This window comes from Balaenoptera acutorostrata, chromosome 9, assembly GCF_949987535.1.
Source record: "Balaenoptera acutorostrata chromosome 9, mBalAcu1.1, whole genome shotgun sequence".
Classification (NCBI taxonomy): Eukaryota; Metazoa; Chordata; class Mammalia; order Artiodactyla; family Balaenopteridae; genus Balaenoptera; species Balaenoptera acutorostrata.
Window position 1 is genome coordinate 66127908 of NC_080072.1, and position 19555 is coordinate 66147462.

The 19555-nt window shown below is 41.4% G+C and overlaps 1 protein-coding gene and 1 pseudogene across 3 annotated transcripts in view; one reads left to right on the forward strand and one right to left on the reverse strand.

Annotated features, from left to right (window-relative positions):
- Nucleotides 1-8615: 8615 nt before the first annotated feature.
- Nucleotides 8616-11305, reverse strand: LOC103012919 (cofilin-2-like; annotated as a pseudogene).
- TMEM135 (transmembrane protein 135) overlaps nt 11100-19555 on the forward strand; it is a 260464-nt gene continuing 252008 nt past the window's right edge. For all 3 annotated transcript variants that reach the window (XM_007168482.2, XM_057553678.1, XM_057553679.1), the window contains exon 1: nt 11100-11444. In XM_007168482.2, coding sequence (XP_007168544.2) covers nt 11304-11444 — 141 coding nt within the window. In that variant the 5' untranslated portion in view covers nt 11100-11303. The remainder of the gene's footprint in view (nt 11445-19555) is intronic.

Genomic DNA, 19555 nt, shown 5'->3' on the forward strand with positions numbered 1-19555 from the left:
TGGCAGTGATAAGATCCTTGATGAGAAGTATCTGCAGTTCATCTTAGAATTTGTAATATTTGGAATATGTAAGAATATAATTATTGGGTAGGTTTAGACATGCACTTAAGGCTTTTAGTAAAACAGACATTGAAAAGTTTAGAGAGAAAAAAATATCTAAATGACCCATCACTTGAATCTTCAAATGAGAGTATAACTATAGAGTGCTAACTATAGAAGTTTAGCTATAAAGGTACATTTTAAATTGTGTTTTACAGCAAATACTTGAGTGTGCCTATGTGCTAAATATTGGGTTAGGCACTAAAGCCACTACATCTGTTTTGGAGGATATTGCCGTTTTGAAGAACTTAATGCATTTGATATGTATTAATTCTCTAAATTACTTTAAGCAAAAACATAGCTCCATTTTGTAAATGGGTAATAGCAATTGCGGAGAGACAAACAATAATATCAATTGCAGAGAGATAAGCATTTATTTTAAAAGATTATATTGACAACCTACTATGAGCCCGTCTGACACACAAAGAAATAACAGGAAATGATTCCTGCCTTCAAAGCACGTGCAGGTTTTTAAGTACCAGAGATTCAAAAAATATTGTTTAAAGAACAGCAGTAGAATCTTCACAAAGAGAAATAAAATGCTGGTGCTACATGTCATGCATAGATTTTCAAAGAACTTGTGAAAAGTTAGAAAAAGAGGCACCTTATTAAGGAAGGACACACACAAGTAGCAGTAAGAACTCTGAGGATGTAGCTAAATCCCAGAATGAACAATTGTTTGAGTCTCATTATGGTCAACAAATAGGACACTGTAGCTCTGTTTAGCCTCATAGGAGAAGGAGTAGGCTCTGTGCTTGGGGGCAAATACTGTAATCTAAGTGGATGATAAGCAGAATACGAAGTGATTAACTCTTCTTTTGCTTTACATTTTCTATCAATAATAATTATCATTGGGGACTTCCCTGGTGGCTCAGTGGTTAAGAATTCGCCTGCCAATGCAGGGGACACGGGTTCGAGCCCTGTTCCAGGAAGATCCTACATGCCGCGGAGCAACTAAGTCCGTGCGCCACAACTACTGAGCCTGCGTGCTAGAGCCCGTGAGCCACAACTACTGAGCCTGCACGCTGCAACTACTGAAGCCCGCACACCTAGAGCCCGTGCTCCACAACAAAGAGAAGCCACCACAATGAGAAGCCCGCACACCGCAATGAGTAGCCCCTGCTGGGCACAACTAGAGAAAGCCCACATGCAGCAACAAAGACCCAAAGCAGCCAAAAAAAAAAAATTATCATTTATTAGAAAGAATAAAATTAAGGATCATTGAAGCCCAAGGTGTGTGAGAAGACCATACGAATTTAGCTATTTTCCATGAATTGAAATGTACAGGCTTAAGTAAATTTCATATCGTGGAACTATATTAACTTGTAAATATTGCAAAATTATGAAGCTTATGGATAGTTTGAGAGGACCAGAAGCTTAAGGTCAGGCTAATATTGTCCCCAAATTTAAAAAGTGTAAAATGCCCCTTCTAGAAACTATATAGACTGGGGTGATAAACCAACCAAAAATTCTATAGGGGAATCAGTTACTTGTTCCCTCATAATATGCAGTTTCAGACTAGTATGCTAGGTTCTGAGGGTGTCATAAAGATGACAATTAGGACATAGATTCTGCCTCCAAGGAATGGAGAGTTTAACAAGGGAGTTAAGGAGGTAAACCAAAAACAAACAAACAAATGAATAAAAAATAAGTTGTAAATATTTGTCTTGCTTTCTTCTTTAAGGAGAACATACAGTGCTTTACAATTTCTCTCCCACCACATCTTTATTTATGCATTCAATATTTTATTAAATATGTTCTATGTGCAAGGCACTGTGCTAAATGGTACAGAAAATAACAAAGAAGAATCAGAAGATCTTACCTTCAAGGAGTTTACAATGAGGGAGAGTTTTATTAAAAATTTAAATGTAAGTGTCCTAGTCTGTTTGGGCTGCTATAACTAAATACCATAGACTGGGTGGCTTAAATAACAAACATTTATTTCTCCCAGTTCTGGAGGCTGGGAAGTCCAAGATGAAGGCACTAGGTGATTCCGTGTCTGTTGAAGACCCGCTTCCTGGTTCATAGCTGGTACCTTCTGGCTATGTTCTCACAAGGCCAAAGGAGAGACAGCTCTCTGGAGGCTCTTTTATAAGGGACTAATCCCTTTAGTGAGGGCTCCACATCATGGTCTAATCACCTCCAGAGGCCTCCACCTCCAAATACCATCACATTGGGAGTTAGGATTTCAACATATAAGTTTGGGGGAACACAAACATTCAGTCCATTGCAGTCAGTGAGGATGATCAGCTTGCTTTGGTTCATTTAAAACAAGCTGTAGAGCTGCACACATATTCATTTGAGAAGGAGGGTCGTGCAGTCTACAAGGGTGAAGGAGAATCAGCTGAGAAGGTTAGCCTGTTGTCTCACAGGTGTTTGTGTGTTTTGGCAGAGACAGGGGTAGATACTTAACAAATCTCGTTTCAATCTTCCTTTTCTGGTCCCACAGGAAGACTACATTTCCCATCCTCCCTTGAAGTTAGGTTGGGGGCAGGTAACTAGGTTCTGGAAATGGGATGCAAGCAGAAGTGGCATAAACCACTTTTGAGTCCTGGCCCTTAAAAATAAAAACGAGTATCTAGGGCTTCCCTGGTGGCGCAGTGGTTGAGAGTCTGCCTGCCGATGCAGGGGACACGGGTTCGAGCCCTGCTCTGGGAAGATCCCACATGCCGCGGAGCAACTAGGCCCGTGAGCCACAATTACTGAGCCTGCGTGTCTGGAGCCTGTGCTCCGCAACAAGAGAGGCCGCGATAGTGAGAGGCCCGCGCACCGCGATGAAGAGTGGCCCCCCGCTCGCCGCAACTGGAGAAAGCCCTCGCACAGAAACGAAGACCCAACACAGCCAAAAAATAAATAAATAAAGAAATTTATTAAAAAAAAAAAAACGAGTATCTACTAAAGCTAAACATACAACTTCCCCATGACCTAGCAATTCCACACCTAGGTATAGTCCCAAGAGAAACAAAAGCATATGCTACAGAAAGACAAGTGAAAGAATGTTCGTAGCGGGTTTAGTCATAACAGCCCCAGACTTACAACAACCCAAATGTCCTGGAATGGAAAAATTGTCCTGTGTTCATATAATAGAATATTATACAGTGATAAAAAAAATAATGAAATATAGCTACACACAGCAACATGCACAAAATCTTGAGTGAAAGAAGCCAGATGTCAAAAAATATTAATGTATGCTTCCATTAATGTAAATTTCAGGAAAAGGCAGAAAAAAAGCTATGGTGATATAAGTCAGAATTGTGGTTACCTCTCTTTGCAGGTGTATTAACTGCAAAGGGGCACGAAAGAGCCTTCTGGCATGATAGAAATACTCTTTTTTAGGATAGTTGTCTTAGGAGTGAAGGCAAATGTAAAAATTCATCAAGCTGTACACTTAAATACTTTTGCACATTACTATATACAACAACTAAAAATTATGCACAAAAAAATCAAACAAGCAAAAAAAAAAAAGTGACCACTGAAAGCCCAGTAAAGATAGAGGAACTTCTTTTTTTTCAAAGATAGAGGAAACTTTAACCTTGAATCACTACTTGGAGGAAAGTTGCCCTGAAGTGCTGACCAACCTGCTTTGGACATTGTGTGAGCACAAAATAAACCTTTCTTAATCTAAGCCCTTAAGATTTAGGGGTGTATTTGGTATCACAGCATAGCCTAACGTTTTTAGGCTACTACAGTGTTCATCACCCACAAACTGCCAAGGTCAGAAACCTGGTTTTGTCAGCCCACCAATGGCGGCTCTGCGTTTCATAGGCTAAGTGACCCAAAACAAGCTTATAAATGAATGTAAAAATTAAAATGCCAATTCATTTAATGAAAGGGAGGGGGGAAAAAGCCCTCTCATTCAAACTAGGATATCCGTGTTACCATGATCAAGCCCATTCTTTCAAGACAGACCTGCATGGAAAGTCAAACCATAATAAAAATTTGTCTGGTGCACGTGTTCTCAGAAAAAGAGCATTAATTAGATGGATCAAATGTTTAATGCTATCCTTCCAACAGAGCTTGTAAATCCATTTCATAGTAAAGATATTTTGTCAGTGGGTCCCTGGGGAATACCTGAGGTCCCTGGACTGTAGTTTCCACTCCCCTTGGCATATACCTGAGTTGCCTCAGTGGCTCTCCTTTTTTTTTTTTCTTATAATCCTATTAACTTTACTTTTTAGGCATATTACTGCATTCTAATTTTTTAGATAGATTGGTCTGGCCTCTGAAGCCTTCCTTTTTATATATCTACTCCTATCTATTATATGTAGTTTATATATTTTCCTCTCAAAGAACAATCATAAATCTTTTACTTTCAAATTCTGTGATGGGAGTGGTAGAAGTTTGAGGTGGGGAGAATGGTGTCCTAACCCTCCTCTCCAAGTACTGATAACATCATCAAATTGATACAGACACTGGGAATTCTATGCAGTGTATCTGAATATTTCATAAGGTGATTTGAGAGCCATTTTGTGGAATTCCTGAAGGCCTGAAGGACAGTGAGGAAATAGGTATGAGAGCCTAGAGAAAAAGGGATCCCTGCTATGTACCTGTTATGTAGTGGAGGAAAGTTTGGCAACACTGTTGCCTGCTGAACTGTGGAATATAGAACATATCTCCAACAAATTGATATATTTGGTTAAGGAAATTTCCAGGCAGAATGTTGAAAGTACCAACTAATTTTTTTTTTTTTTTAAACTAGGTGTGATAAGACACAGAGAGAGATGAGATGAAAGAACTATTCACTTTTTAGGCAGAATTTAGAGGAAATATAAAGAACCTAGGCTCTTCGGGTTGAAAAATCAAGCTGTTGTTTATTCCTAGCCTGTCCAGATGGTAAAAGGTTAGGAATTGCTTTAAGGCAAAGGTTAAAGCAAGGGTGCAGCTGTAAGACTTTTTAAGACTGTAGAAAGATTTAAGAATGTTCTTTCTAGATCTTCTCAGCTTGATAAGAAGGCTTCTAAATATTTTAAGGGCATTTTCCAATAGCTTCCTGACTCTCAGCTCAAGATGGAAAGTGTCTGTCTCAAAAAGATTGACACTCTCAAAGAAAGTGAGCGTGGCTTTTAAAAAATGGAGTGGTTAGAGTTTGATATACGAGAATACCCCAAATTAAAAAAAAAAACTGTATTGGTAGAAGCAATACCTGCTTGGCCTGAAAGAGCCTAAGTATCTCTCAATATAGCAGCTTTCAACATTTATATGGGCAAAAATTTATATTTGCATCTTAAAAACTGAATATAATATTTTAAATAAAATGATGTGAAGAAAAATGTGAGGTTTTGCAACCAAAATTGGTAGAAAGTCAAAATCGTATGTAGCTATTTTGAAAAGCTTGCCTAGTATCAACAAAGAGAAAGTGTACCTGAATGTTGCTGGAATTAGGAGGTACCACAGTATCATACTTAGTTTGAGCCATGCTTTGTCATTACACTATCCTTGATATGCATTTCTACAATGAATACATGTAAAGCTGAACAATTTAGTGTGGTTAAATCCTCTGCATGAGCTCTAAAGAACTCTTCCATTCTTCTTCAAAGACATCTTGAAAGCCAGAATCTTGCAAGAGCAACAATTTTCAGCTTGGCATGTATTCAAAGCCTTTGAATTCAGCCACAGATTGCCATATTAGTTTCCTTCATTCACTGTGTATCTTCTTTGAAGAAAGTCTTTTTCACCTTGTTGATGAACCCTAAAGCCTTTTTTTTTTCTTTTTTTTTTTAATGGAAAAGAAGCAACAATGAAGGCCCAAGAGAGTATCCAGTCAAGCTACTGGTCATATACAACCTAAAAGAATAAACGACCCAGGGCTTCCCTGGTGGCGCAGTGGTTGGGAATCTGCCTGCCAGTGCAGGGGACATGGGTTCGAGCCTTGGTCTGGAAAGATCCCACATGCCACAGAGCAACTAAGCCTGTGCGCCACAACTACTGAGCCTGTGCTCTAGAGCCCGCGAGCCACAACTACTGAGCCCTTGTGCTGCAGCTACTGAAGCCTGCATGCCTAGAGCCCATGCTCCGCAACAAGAGAAGCCACCACAATGAGAAGCCTGTGCACCGCAACGAAGAGTAGCCCCTGCTCTCTGCAACTAGAGAAAGCACGCGTGCAGCAACAAAGACCCAACACAGCCAAAAATAAACAAAAATAAAAAAAAAAATTTATTTTTAAAAAAAAGGAATAAATGGCCCAAGTAGTTACAATGTGTAACTTTACCCTTAAAATTATTGGCAACATTATGAGAAAACTTTCTTCTGAGTAACAGCCTTATATATCTTATAATACCATATAAAGGAATTTACAAATATAAACTACTGATTTATTGCAAACTGCTCCTTTTGCATTTTTTTTTTGTTTTAATCCTAAAGCACACATCATCCTCCCTGAGAATTTATTAATGCCTCCCTGTTCTGGAATCTCTATAGCAGCACCAGTCAAGATAGAGAGTACCCTTTCCATTGTTTGAATCCGAGAGTTGAGAGTTTGCCTGAAATTGCCCCTTCACCATCCAACTCTTTAGCACTGTCACTTTTGGCACCTGTGACAACAATAACTGTGTTCTTCTCAAATATCCTTAAGCTTCAAGTCTCCATTTAACAGTTAATTAAAAGAAATTGCATGCTTTTAATTTTAATTAAAAATTTTCCTTATTTCTTGGTATGTATTTGCTGTGCCACACGGTAAACATTATGCTTATCATTATGCACGCATTACTATTCCTGTAATTTCTGTGGACAAGTTTATGCTGTGTTTCTGATCCTCTCATATTTTGAATTGGAGATTTTTGTTTTTTAATTGTGATTATCTTGTTCCTATCCTACCATTGTATATTGGGTATGTTAACGAGGGAGATAACTTGAACACGAAAGCTGTATTTGATCCTACGGAAGATCCCGGATGTTGAACGAGATGGGGTAAATGGATGGAAATTTAGGTTCTTCCCCTTGAGAAGGAGAGGGTATGTTTATCTGGGGAAAAAGGATGTGCCCAGATGTTTGGGCAGCCAGAGGCATAGGACTACGGCAGACACTTCTGGTTGCCCCCAGTATCTGTTCTTTTCATTTCACTTGGTAATAAAACCTGAAATATTATCTGGGCACTTGTTCAACCAATAAGAAAAGACTACATTTCCCAGCCTCTCTTGCAACTAAGTGTGGCCATGTGACTAAGATTTGGGCAATGAGTTGTAAGGAGAAGTGGTTTGCATAGGTTTCCTGGGAGGTTTTCTTAAAGAGAGGAAGTATGTCCTCTCTACCTCTTTGGCTGGTCTTCCTGGCTAGCACGTGGATGTCATGGCTCAAGGTGAAGCAGCCAACTTATAAGTTAGGACGGAAATCACAGGTAATAGTCTGCAGAGCAACCTGTCAGAAGAAGTCAGGGATCCCTGATGGGTATGGAGCCATCATCTTAGACTAAGACTGTCTATATTTATCAGAGAGAGAGAGAGAGAGACAAACTATTTTTTTTTATACATTTATTTATTTATTATTTATTTATTTTTGGCTGTGTTGGGTCTTTGGTGTTGCGCGCAGTCTTTTCTCTAGTTTTGGCGAGCGGGGGCTGCTCTTCGTTGCGATGCACGGGCTTCTCATTGCAGTGGCTTCTCTTGTTGCAGAGCACGGGCTCTAGGTGCGTGGGCTCCAGTAGTTGTGGCACGCGGTCTCAGTAGTTGTGCCTCGTGGGCTCTAGAGCGCAGGTTCAGTAGTTGTGGCACACGGGCTTAGCTGCTCCGCGGCATGTGGGATCTTTCCGGACCAGGGCTCGAACCCGTGTCCCCTCCCCTGCATTGACAGGCAGATTCTCAACCACTGCGCCACCAGAGAAGTCCTCAGAGAGACAAACTTTTATCTTTTTACCACTGTTCTTCTGGGCTTTCAATCTGAGTACTCCTCTTTTATTATCTTATTTAGTTTATACAATGTTATATTATTATTACACCTATCTCATATTGTCTTGTTTAGTTTTCTTATAACATAACTAAGTTTTCATATAACTAGCTGTTCTGTCTAAAATATGATGGGAAAGCATTCCTTGGGTTGTACATAAAAGTAATAGTATTAAACAGTCTAATGGCAATCACTGATAGGCTGCTTAAATGAATATTTCCTTCATTCATTGCTTAGAAAGGGCCCATTGGGGAAGGGGAAAAACCAAAACAAAATCCAACACAATTCCAGTTGACTGAGCTGCGTAAGTGGAAGCTCCTTAACACCCAGATGGCATTTTTTTTTTTTAATAAATATACCCCTTTTTAATTATTTATTTATTTATTTATTTATTTTGGCTGTGTTGGGTCTTTGTTTCTGTGCGAAGGCTTTCTCTAGTTGCGGCGAGCAGGGGCCACTCTTCAACGTGGTGCGCGGGCCTCTCACTATTGCGGCCTCTCTTGTTGCAGAGCACAGGCTCCAGACGCGCAGGCTCAGTAGTTGTGGCTCACGGGCCCAGTTGCTCCGCGGCATGTGGGATCTTCCCAGACCAGAGCTCAAACCCGTGTCCCCTGCATTGGCAGGCAGATTCTCAACCACTGCACCACCAGGGAAGCCCCCAGATGGCATTTGACTGTCATTTTATAAGTAAAGGTTTTCCATCAAATGAGACTACTACATTGTCTCCCAATTTCTCTCCAAGTGACGAATGCTCCTTAATCTCACCCATGCCATTTACATGCCACTTGTGTTTAATGTATGTAAATTTCTTTTTAACGGCATCTTTGGAGCTAGCATAAATCATCTTGCTTTTTAAAGGTGCACTCTTAGAAGCCCAGAGTATAAATATCAATACTAGGTCTTCTTTCTTAGACTCTTGTTTTGTATGTGGCATCATACAGAGCAAACTGGCAATCATTCAGAGGTAGCAACTTCACAACAGATGTGTAGGGATCCTCTATGATATCACCAGTGTCATTTGCCAAGACCTGCTTTGCTTCCTCTACAATTATTTGTCCTTTCTCATCATTTAAACAGAAGAGACCTTCTTTCTTCCTCCCTTCCTTCCCTCCTTCCTTTCTTTCTTTCTTTTTTATATTCTTTTGTGTAGAAGATTTCCTTATATTCCTATCATTAAAAACTTTGATGACTTCATCATTCACTGTAACTCCAGAAGCCACAGTGCCTGGGGCTGCATTGGCAGCTCTGGCTCCAGCTCTGTGGCACTAGGAGGAGGAGAAGGAGAGGTGGGTGGAAACCTTGTCTCTCTTGTTCACATCTGAATCTACAGAGCTTAGAACAGTGCCTGAAAATAGAATGTGCTCAGTAAATATTTGTAGAATGAATGAATGGGATTCCTCTAAAGGTTGTACATAAAAATATTAAACAGTCTAGGGGCTTCCCTGGTGGCGCAGTGGTTGAGAATCTGCCTGCTAATGCAGGGGACACGGGTTCGAGCCCTGGTCTGGGAAGATCCCACATGCCACGGAGCAGCTGGGCCCGTGAGCCACAATTGCTGAGCCTGCGCGTCTGGAGCCTGTGCCCTGCAACGGGAGGGGCCGCGATAGTGAAAGGCCCGCGCACCGCGATGAAGAGCGGTCCCCGCACCGCGATGAAGAGTGGCCCCCACTTGCCGTAACCAGAGAAAGCCCTCGCACGAACCGAAGACCCAACACAGCCAAAAATAAATAAATAAATAAATAAAGTAGCTATAAAATTAAAAAAAAAAAAAAAAAATTAAACAGTCTAATGGCAAGTTCCTGCTTTAAGCAACTTTAGAATTTGTAATTCCAAGGAAACTGGAAAGATATTTATAGGTGAGGAAACTGATATTTAGTGGGGTTATAAGACTCATAGGCCGCACAAGTTCCTTGTCATGCCAATTGTTGGCCAAGCTCTCTAGCCAGGTATGAGTTCTAAGACCACTGCTGCCTCTACTATGTGTACTATTTGAAGCCAAGTCCCCCTAAAACTGAGTTCCCCTACTGAGTTTATGATTAATCTATCTAAAATTTAATTTCCTTTCTTTTCCCCCCTGCCCTCAATACTGTGGTAACGGAACACTAATCAACTAGTCAGATGACTAAAACTGCTATTGTGATAACATCATTAATGTACTAAAACTGCTATTACAGATATCATCATTATTAGTGTACAAGCTCAGGTTGTTTCTCCAGGGCAAGATGAGCTCACAGACCCCGAAGCCATGGACCACCTGGCCTGAGAATTCGAGACATCTTGACTCCTGAAACTACGATTAAGAAATGTCACGAGATAATGATTAATCCTAGCCTCTTTGTTTTTCCTTTTTAAGAAACCCCTAACTCAAAGACCAAGTGGGAGTGGATCTGAGGCTTGTCTCCCACACCCTTGCTTGGCGCCCTGCAATAAACCTTTACTTTGCTGCAAACACCTCCTGTCAGAGTCTGGCTTTCTGAGCCTGGGGCATGTGAGTCTTTGCTGGGTTACATATTTGGCTGATGAGCACCTGTGATGTATGCTGTAGACCGGACTGCTCAGTGGCCCAGGGTTTGGAGAGGATGACCTACTACTGTCCTTTCCCCAAACAGGAAGTGCAAGAACACAGCTAACAGACTTTTCAAACCTTCTCAGGCACGGCAGAGCTTAGAAAGCCCAGTAACTGGGAGCAGTGCCGTCCCAACCAGCAGGCAGCCTTAGCTATTTATTACCTGGCACTCTAGGGTAGCAGAGCTGGCAGTTCTGAGGAGGATGGTTGTCCAGGCTCTCCTCTGGCAATCGTCTTCCTCCACCAGCTCCCAACAAAGACATTTAATCCCTTTCTTCCACTGCTCTCAGTTCTACTTGGTTGGGCTTTTAGAGGACAGAGACTGGGGTACAGTGTTACGCAAGTCACCTATCTTTGCACATCTTTCTCGGCGCGCTCGCGCCGGCGCGGAGCTAAAGGAAGGGGTGGCGGGCGCGTGTCCGAGTTGCGCTCTCCTACCTTCTGCTCCCCGCGCTGAGCCGGGCTCCGAGAGGCGGGCGCGCGCCCCGGGCTGAGGCCGCTTGAGGGAGCGCGCACGCTCCGCCTCTCCCCGCCTCCCTGATGCGCGCCCCGCCCCCTTGAGCTGCCGTGCGCCGAGCGCTCAACCTCGGAGGACTTTGGCCCAGAGTAACCCGGCTCGCGTGAGCTTTCCCCTCTATTCCGCACCTACCCCCGGCACGCCCTGAGAGCCCGCGGCGGTTGGGCGCTTGCTGCCCGCCCCTCTTCCTCCCTGCTGAGCTTCGGCTCACCCCCTCCCGGCCCCTGCGCGCGGCTCCTCGTCATGGCGGCCCTCAGCAAGTCCATCCCTCATAACTGCTACGAGATCGGCCACACTTGGCACCCTTCCTGCGGGGTCTCCTTCGTGCAGATCACCAGGGGCGCCCTGGAGGAGTCCCTGAAGATCTATGCCCCCCTGTACTTGGTGAGACCCATCAGCTCCTCCCCCAGGGCGAGTTTAGTGTGGAGAATGGGCCAGGGCGTGCAGTCGTGCTCCGGAGGGGCCCGGGGCACTCGCCCTGTGTCGATTTCTCATTGGGAGGGGTCAGGATATTTTTGACGGGGGTGGGTGGGATGGGGGGAGATCGCGAGGGGCGGATATCCCAGATCCTACGGGAGACGGGAGAAGGGGGAGGGGAATTAGAAGTTGAGCTGTCATCTGAATGCCTGTTGGGGAGAAGATGGGTTCCTAACTTCAGGATTAAGTTTGGGGCCCTTAAAATTGTGAGTTCAGAGACCTGCGTTATTTTCCCTCCCTCCTGCCTTGTGGAGAGGTGTTGTAGGTCAGCGAGGCGATGAGAAATGGCCTGCAATCATTCCTCATCTAATTCCCCCTGTTTGGGCGCCCTCCCCAATTTTTTTTTTTTTTTTTTTAAAGGGCATATTGGACTTCAAGTCCCTGTGGCCTCAGATCTTGTCTCAGTTTGGGATGAGAGGATTGTAGCTTGAGGGTTTTGCAAGTGATTTTGCAAGTTCACAAAGTGGTTGAGATTTTGCTTGGTGTTTTAAAGGGTGGTTCCAGTCTTTGAGTCAGTGAAAATGTTTAGGAGATCTGACTTTATGTCAGGTAGGTCTTTCATTACACAACTTTACCTGTAGGGCAATCTAAGTTTGGAGTTTTAAATAGAGAATACTTGGAAATACGTGTTTGTATCACGGAGAATTGTTAAAGAAGTTTGTTCTTAAATGTTCTCACCAGCATCTCTTTTTTTTCAATAATCTCATCCTTGGTATTAAAGATTTATCACTTTGGCTATTGAAGTTCATTCTCTTTATTTTCTTGCCCAATAGAGCCTGTGTCCTAAGAAGGCAAAGGTATATTTATTTTTGGTATGTTTTCTAAAAGTTCCATCCAATGTTCAGTGGATGGTCAATTCTTACTTCTCATTGAGTAATGATTTAGATTTATACCCTAATATTCCTGAAGGTGTGTCATGACCATATCTGTAGTACTTCTTGAAAAGTCTGATTATTTATTACAGAGATAACAGAGAAGATGGTAACTTTCTCTGAGCGTGTGGAAGCCAGTTTCATTTGTATCATATATACTTATGCTTTTCAAACTTTAATGTGTGTTAGGAATCCACTGGGGGAGAATGTTAAAATGGGGGTTCTGATTCAGTCGGTCTGGGTGGGTCCTGAGATTCTGCATTTCTAACAAACTCCCAGGTAATATTAATACTTCTGGACCAAGAGCCACAGTTTGAATAGTAAGGATCTAGAGTAAAGGCTGATAATAAACTTATCATTGGAGCTGTGTCTTCCTTGATTTTCTTTGGCCAAGATCCATGTTTATCTGCTTTTCCACATGAATTGTGGCCAGTCCGTAGCTCAATTTTTTTTTTTTAATAGAATATCTACACACTTGATTGTGCTCTCGATGTATTCAGTAATACAAAGAGATTGTTCCTTCCCTTAGAGGATTATGAGGTATGTGGGGAGAGAGTTTATGGTATGTAATTTCTCCCTCTGAAAATCCATAGCACTTTTATTGTACCTCACTTTGTTTTTTTTTTTTTTTTTAGAATAAGAGGCTCTTTTCTTTTTCTTTTTTAAGACTCTGTCTTAATTTATTATTTATTTATTTATTTATTTATTTTTGGCTGTGTTGGGTCTTCGTTTCTGTGCGAAGGCTTTCTCTAGTTGCGGCAAGTGGGGGCCACTCTTCATCGCGGTGCGCGGGCCTCTCACTATCTTGGCCTCTCTTTTTGCGGAGCACAGGCTCCAGACGCGCAGGCTCAGTAGCTGTGGCTCACGGGCCTAGTTGCTCCGCAGCATGTGGGATCCTCCCAGACCAGGGCTCGAACCCGTGTCCCCTGCATTAGCAGGCAGACTCTCAGCCACTGCGCCACCAGGGAAGCCCCTCACTTTGTTTTTTAAAGGAAGAGATGATGGAATCTTTTTATTTATTTATTTATTTATTTATTTTTGGCTGAGTTGGGTCTTTGTTGCTGGGCGTGGGCTTTCTCTAGTTGCGGCGAGCAGGGTCTACTCTTCGTTGCGGTGTGCGGGCTTCTCATTGCGGTGGATTCTCTTGTTGCGGAGCACCGGCTCTAGGCGTGCGGGCTTCAGTCGTTGTGGCTCATGGGCTCTTGAGCGCAGGCTCAGTAGTTGTGGCACACGGGTTTAGTTGCTCCGCGGCATGTGGGATCTTCCCGGACCAGGGCTCGAACCCGTGTCCCCTGCATTGGCAGGTGGACTCGTAACCACTGCGCCACCAGGGAAGCCCTGTACCTCACTTATTCATTCATCCATTCATTCAACAACGATTTGTTGAGGGCCTGATGTTTTTCATATTTACAGCCTAGATTGTTTACTGGTTATGTTTCCTGATAGGGTAGTTTGGGGGAGCAACAGGAACATGAGCAGTAGAAGCCCAGCTTCTTTCCAGTACGTGGGCTGGGGGCAAGGGGGGCAAGAAAAGTTTGTGTTTTACCATTATGTCTCCAGCTAGATTCAATACTTCTTGAGGACAAATTCTCGATCTTATTTGGCCTTGTAATATCTGTATTACAAGATAACTGGGTCGCTATTCAAGAGTGGTTGTGAAGTAAAATTAGTGGGAACTGACCAGTATTTTATTTTAAGTGAAATAGAAGAGAATAGAAACAATTAGAGTCCACTGCAGGTGGTATGGATAAGCATTAGTTCATGACAGTTTTGTTTGTTATATTTGTATGGTTTGATGGGGCTCTTAGAGCATATACCAACACTTTGCTCTTTGTCAGTGTTAGGTAGTTATTGATTAAGTGTGTTATCCAGGGTACCAAGATACAAGGTGGTGTGGGAAGAAGTGAGCTTTTAAAAGGGATCAGCCACTTCTGGTTTTGAATCTCAGCTTCATCAGTTACTAGCTGTTTGACTTTGTACAAGTTACTTTGTCTTTCTCTATAAAAATTAAGTGAAATAATGCACTGAAGATGTATCATGTTTTCTGGTTCATAATAGGTCTTGAATAATTCGGCATTTTTTTCTTCCCCATTCCCTCAGTGGCACTTAAGTTAGGTGTGAAGTTCATTGAGGGCGGCTAGGGAGGGCTCCTTGGAAGAAGTAGCATTTGACTTGGGCCTTGAAGATAAGGATGTACAGACATTGATTCATGTATTAGATATTTATAGGACACTTATTCTTAAGGGAGCGGAGGGAGAATAGCGTGAATTGAGGCAGAAATCTAAGTGGTTTCGTAAAAGAAGTAGTACGTGTATTGATTGGCTGAAACAGAAGTTTTGTGTATAGCTGTATGAGTAATAACAACTCTTTTTTTTTTTTTTAGTATTTATTTATTTATTTATTTATGTTTAATTTATGGCTGTGTTGGGTCTTCGTTTCTGTGCGAGGGCTTTCTCTAGTTGTGGCAAGTGGGGGCCACTCTTCATCGCGGTGCGCGGGCCTCTCACTATCGCGGCCTCTCTTGTTGCGGAGCACAGGCTCCAGACACGCAGGCTCAGTAATTGTGGCTCACGGGCCCAGCTGCTTCGTGGCATGTGGGATCTTCCCAGACCAGGGCTCGAACCCGTGTCCCCTGCATTGGCAGGCAGATTCTCAACCACTGCGCCACCAGGGAAGCCCAATAACAACTCTTATTTATTGAACACTCATGTGCTTAAACCTTCATGTATTTTCTCTTATTTAATCCTTACACAACTCTGTCTTATCTCCATTTCATAGGTAGGAAAACTGAAGATTAGAGACATTAAGCAGTTTCCAAGATTCAGAGCTAGTAAGGGAAAGGAAAGTTTATTTTTATTTATTTTTTGACTCAAAGACTGAAGGCCAGGCTAAAGGTGCCATTACGATTTTTTTTTGAACAAAGGGGTTAAAAGTACAGAATGGTGCTTTCAGATGATGAATCTGGTCGAAATGGGTAGAGTGGATTGGAAAGTGTTTAGGAGTTGATGCAGTAGATTCACTCAAGTGGTCGAAAGAATCAGTTCTCATGGAATCTCACTTTGCAACTTATTAGCAGTGTGATCTTAGGAAAATTATCTCACTTCTTTGAGCCTTAGTCTCCTTGCTTTGCAGAAGATAATTATACCCATCTCTTAGGGCTGTCGTGAGGATTTAAATGGGATAATAGTGTGTTGGAATAGCAGCTATCATGTAGTGTGGCCCTAATCAAGCGTTGCTGTTATTAAAATAGTGCATTCGTTATGATCTGTGTCTCCACCTCCAGTTAGAATGGTGGTTTGTATTCAGAACTAGCACGGAACTCAGTAGGTGTTTCAGTAAGTGTCTGAATGAGTGCAGGTATGAATGAATGAATTCATGAATAATTCAGGAGTGAGGAGATAGTATTTGGCAGGTCTAAGGTAGTGCCAGAGAGAATGGAAGGGCAGTTTTAGAGGCATTTCACAGGAGAGGCATTTCATAGGAAGAACGAACAGGACTTTAGAGACTGAGAATATAAGGGCAGTGTGAGGGCTTGTTTATGCTTCCAGAATTTCAAGTCTGATGCTGTTGCTATCGTTGATAGAAAAGGAGAAGTTTAAGGGAAGCTGGCTTGGGGGAAAATTTTAGTCAAGAGTGTTTTCTGGAGCCTATATATATATCTGCTTGTATATCTGCTTTTCATTTGAAATATTACCATGTGTGTTGTACTAAACTGATTCCTTTTGTTCCTTTCAGGTTTACTCTCTTTTTAAAAAAAAAATTTTTTTTTTAAAATTAATTTATTTATTTATCTGGCTGCGCCTGGTCTTAGTTGTGGCACGCGGGATCTTCACTGTGGTGTGTAGGATCATTTTTTTTTTTATTTTTTTTTATTTTTTTTTATTTTTTTTTAACTATTTATAGGAATTTATTATACAAAAAAGGTCTAATTTCAAAGTCCACAAGTATTGATATTTGACATGAGTAGACACAATGGACATTTGGTAAAATCAGTCAAATTGTATTAAGTATAACTGTGGCAGGATAGAAAGTAATAGTATGTGTTTTGTTTTTTTTTTTTTAACATCTTTATTAAAGTTTAATTGCCTTACAATAGTGTGTTAGCTTCTGCTTTATAACAAAGTGAATCAGTTATACATATACAATATGTTCCCATTTCTCTCCCCTCTTGCATCTCCCTCCCTCCCACCCTCCCCATCCCACCCCTCTAGGTGGTCACAAAGCACCGAGCTGATCTCCCTGTGCTGTGCGGCTGCTTCCCACTAGTTATCTATTTTACATTTGGTAGTGTATATATGTCCATGACATTCTCTTACCCTGTCACATCTCACCCCACCCCCTCCCCATATCCTCAAGTCCATTCTCTAGTAGGTCTGTGTCTTTATTCCCGTCTTGCCACTAGGTTCTTCATGGCCTTTTTTTGTTTTGTTTTGTTTTTCCCTTAGATTCCGTATATATGTGTTAGCATACTGTATTTGTTTTTCTCTTTCTGACTTACTTCACTCTGTATGACAGACTCTAACTCCATCCACCTCATTACGAATACCTCCATTTCATTTCTTTTTATGGCTGAGTAATATTCCATTGTATATATGTGCCACATCTTCTTCATCCATTCATCTGTCGATGGACATTTAGGTTGCTTCCATGTCCTGGCTATTGTAAATAGAGCTGCAATGAACATTTTGGTACATGACTCTTTTTGACCTATGGTTTTCTCAGGGTATATGCCCAGTAGTGGGATTGCTGGGTCATATGGTAGTTCTATTTGTAGTTTTTTAAGGAACCTCCATACTGTTCTCCATAGTGGCTGTATCAATTTACATTCCCACCAACAGTGCAAGAGTGTTCCCTTTCCTCCACACCCTCTCCAGCATTTATTGTTTCTAGATTTTTTGATGATGGCCATTCTGACCGGTGTGAGATGATATCTCATTGTAGTTTTGATTTGCATTTCTCTAATGATTAATGATGTTGAGCATTCTTTCATGTGTCTGTAGGCGATCTGTATATCTTCTTTGGAGAAATGTCTATTTAGATCTTCTGCCCACTTTTGGATTGGGTTGTTCGTTTTTTTGTTATTGAGCTGCATGAGCTGCTTGTAAATCTTGGAGATTAATCCTTTGTCAGTTGCTTCATTTGCAAATATTTTCTCCCATTCTGAGGGTTGTCTTTTGGTCTTGTTTATGGTTTCCTTTGCTGTGCAAAAGCTTTTAAGTTTCATTAGGTCCCATTTGTTTATTTGTGTTCTTATTTCCATTTCTCTGGGAGCTGGGTCACAAAGAATCTTGCTGTGATGTATGTCATAGAGTGTTCTGCCTATGTTTTCCTCTAAGAGTTTGATAGTGTCTGCCCTTACACTTAGGTCTTTAATCCATTTTGAGTTTATTTTTGAGCATGGTGTCAGGGAGTGTTCTAATTTCGTACTTTTACATGTTCCTGTCCAATTTTCCCAGCACCACTTATTGAAGAGGCTGTCTTTTCTCCACTGTATATGCTTGCCTCCTTTATCAAAGATAAGTTGACCATATGTGTGTGGGTTTATCTCTGGGCTTTCTATCCTGTTCCATTGATCTATATTTCTGTGTTTGTGCCAGTACCAAACTGTCTTGATTACTGAAGCTTTGTAATATAGTCTGAAGTCAGGGAGCCTGATTCCCCCAGCTCCATTTTTCGTTCTCAAGATGGCTTTGGCTATTCGGGGTCTTTTGTGTTTCCATACAAATTGTGAAATTTTTTGTTCTAGTTCTGTGAAAAATGCCAGTGGTAGTTTGATAGGGATTGCATTGAATCTGTAGATTGCTTTGGGAAGTAGAGTCATTTTCACAATGTTGATTCTTCTAATCCAGGAACATGGTATATCTCTCCATCTATTTGTATCATCTTTAATTTCTTTCATCAGTGTCTTATAATTTTCTGCATACAGGTCTTTTGTCTCCTTAGGTAGGTTTATTCCTAGATATTTTATTCTTTTTGTTGCAATGGTAAATGGGAGTGTTTTCTTAATTTCACTTTCAGATTTTTCGTCATTAGTGTATAGAAATGCAAGAGATTTCTGTGCATTAATTTTGTATCCTGCTACTTTACCAAATTCATTGATTAGCTCTAGGAGTTTTCTGGTAGCATCTTTAGGATTCTCTATGTATAGTATCATGTCATCTGCAAATAGTGAGAGCTTTACTTCTTCTTTTCCGATTTGGATTCCTTTTATTTCTTTGTCTTCTCTGATTGCTGTGGCTAGGACTTCCAGAACTATGTTGAATAATAGTGGTGAGAGTGGGCAACCTTGTCTTGTTCCTGATCTTAGTGGAAATGGTTTCAGTTTTTCACCATTGAGGACAATGTTGGCTGTGGGTTTGTCATATATGGCCTTTATTATGTTGAGGAAAGTTCCCTCTATGCCTACTTTCTGCAGGGCTTTTATCATAAATGGGTGTTGAATTTTGTCGAAAGCTTTCTCTGCATCTATTGAGATGATCATATGGTTTTTCTCCTTCAATTTGTTAATATGGTGTATCACATTGATTGATTTGCGTATATTGAAGAATCCTTGCATTCCTGGGATAAACCCCACTTGATCATGGTGTATGATCCTTTTAATGTGCTGTTGGATTCTGTTTGCTAGTATTTTGTTGAGGATTTTTGCATCTATGTTCATCAGTGATATTGGCCTGTAGTTTTCTTTCTTTGTGACATCTTTGTCTGGTTTTGGTATCAGGGTGATGGTGGCCTCGTAGAATGAGTTTGGGAGTGTTCCTCCCTCTGCAATATTTTGGAAGAGTTTGAGAAGGATAGGTGTTAGCTCTTCTCTAAATGTTTGATAGAATTCACCTGTGAAGCCATCTGGTCCTGGGCTTTTGTTTGTTGGAAGGTTTTTAATCACAGTTTCAATTTCAGTGCTTGTGATTGGTCTGTTCATATTTTCTATTTCTTCATGGTTCAGTCTTGGCAGTTTGTGCATTTCTAAGAATCTGTCCATTTCTTCCAGGTTGTCCATTTTATTGGCATAGAGTTGCTTGTAGTAATCTCTCATGATCTTTTGTATTTCTGCAGTGTCAGTGGTTACTTCTCCTTTTTCATTTCTAATTCTATTGATCTGGGTCTTCTCCCTTTTTTTCTTGATGAGTCTGGCTAATGGTTTATCAA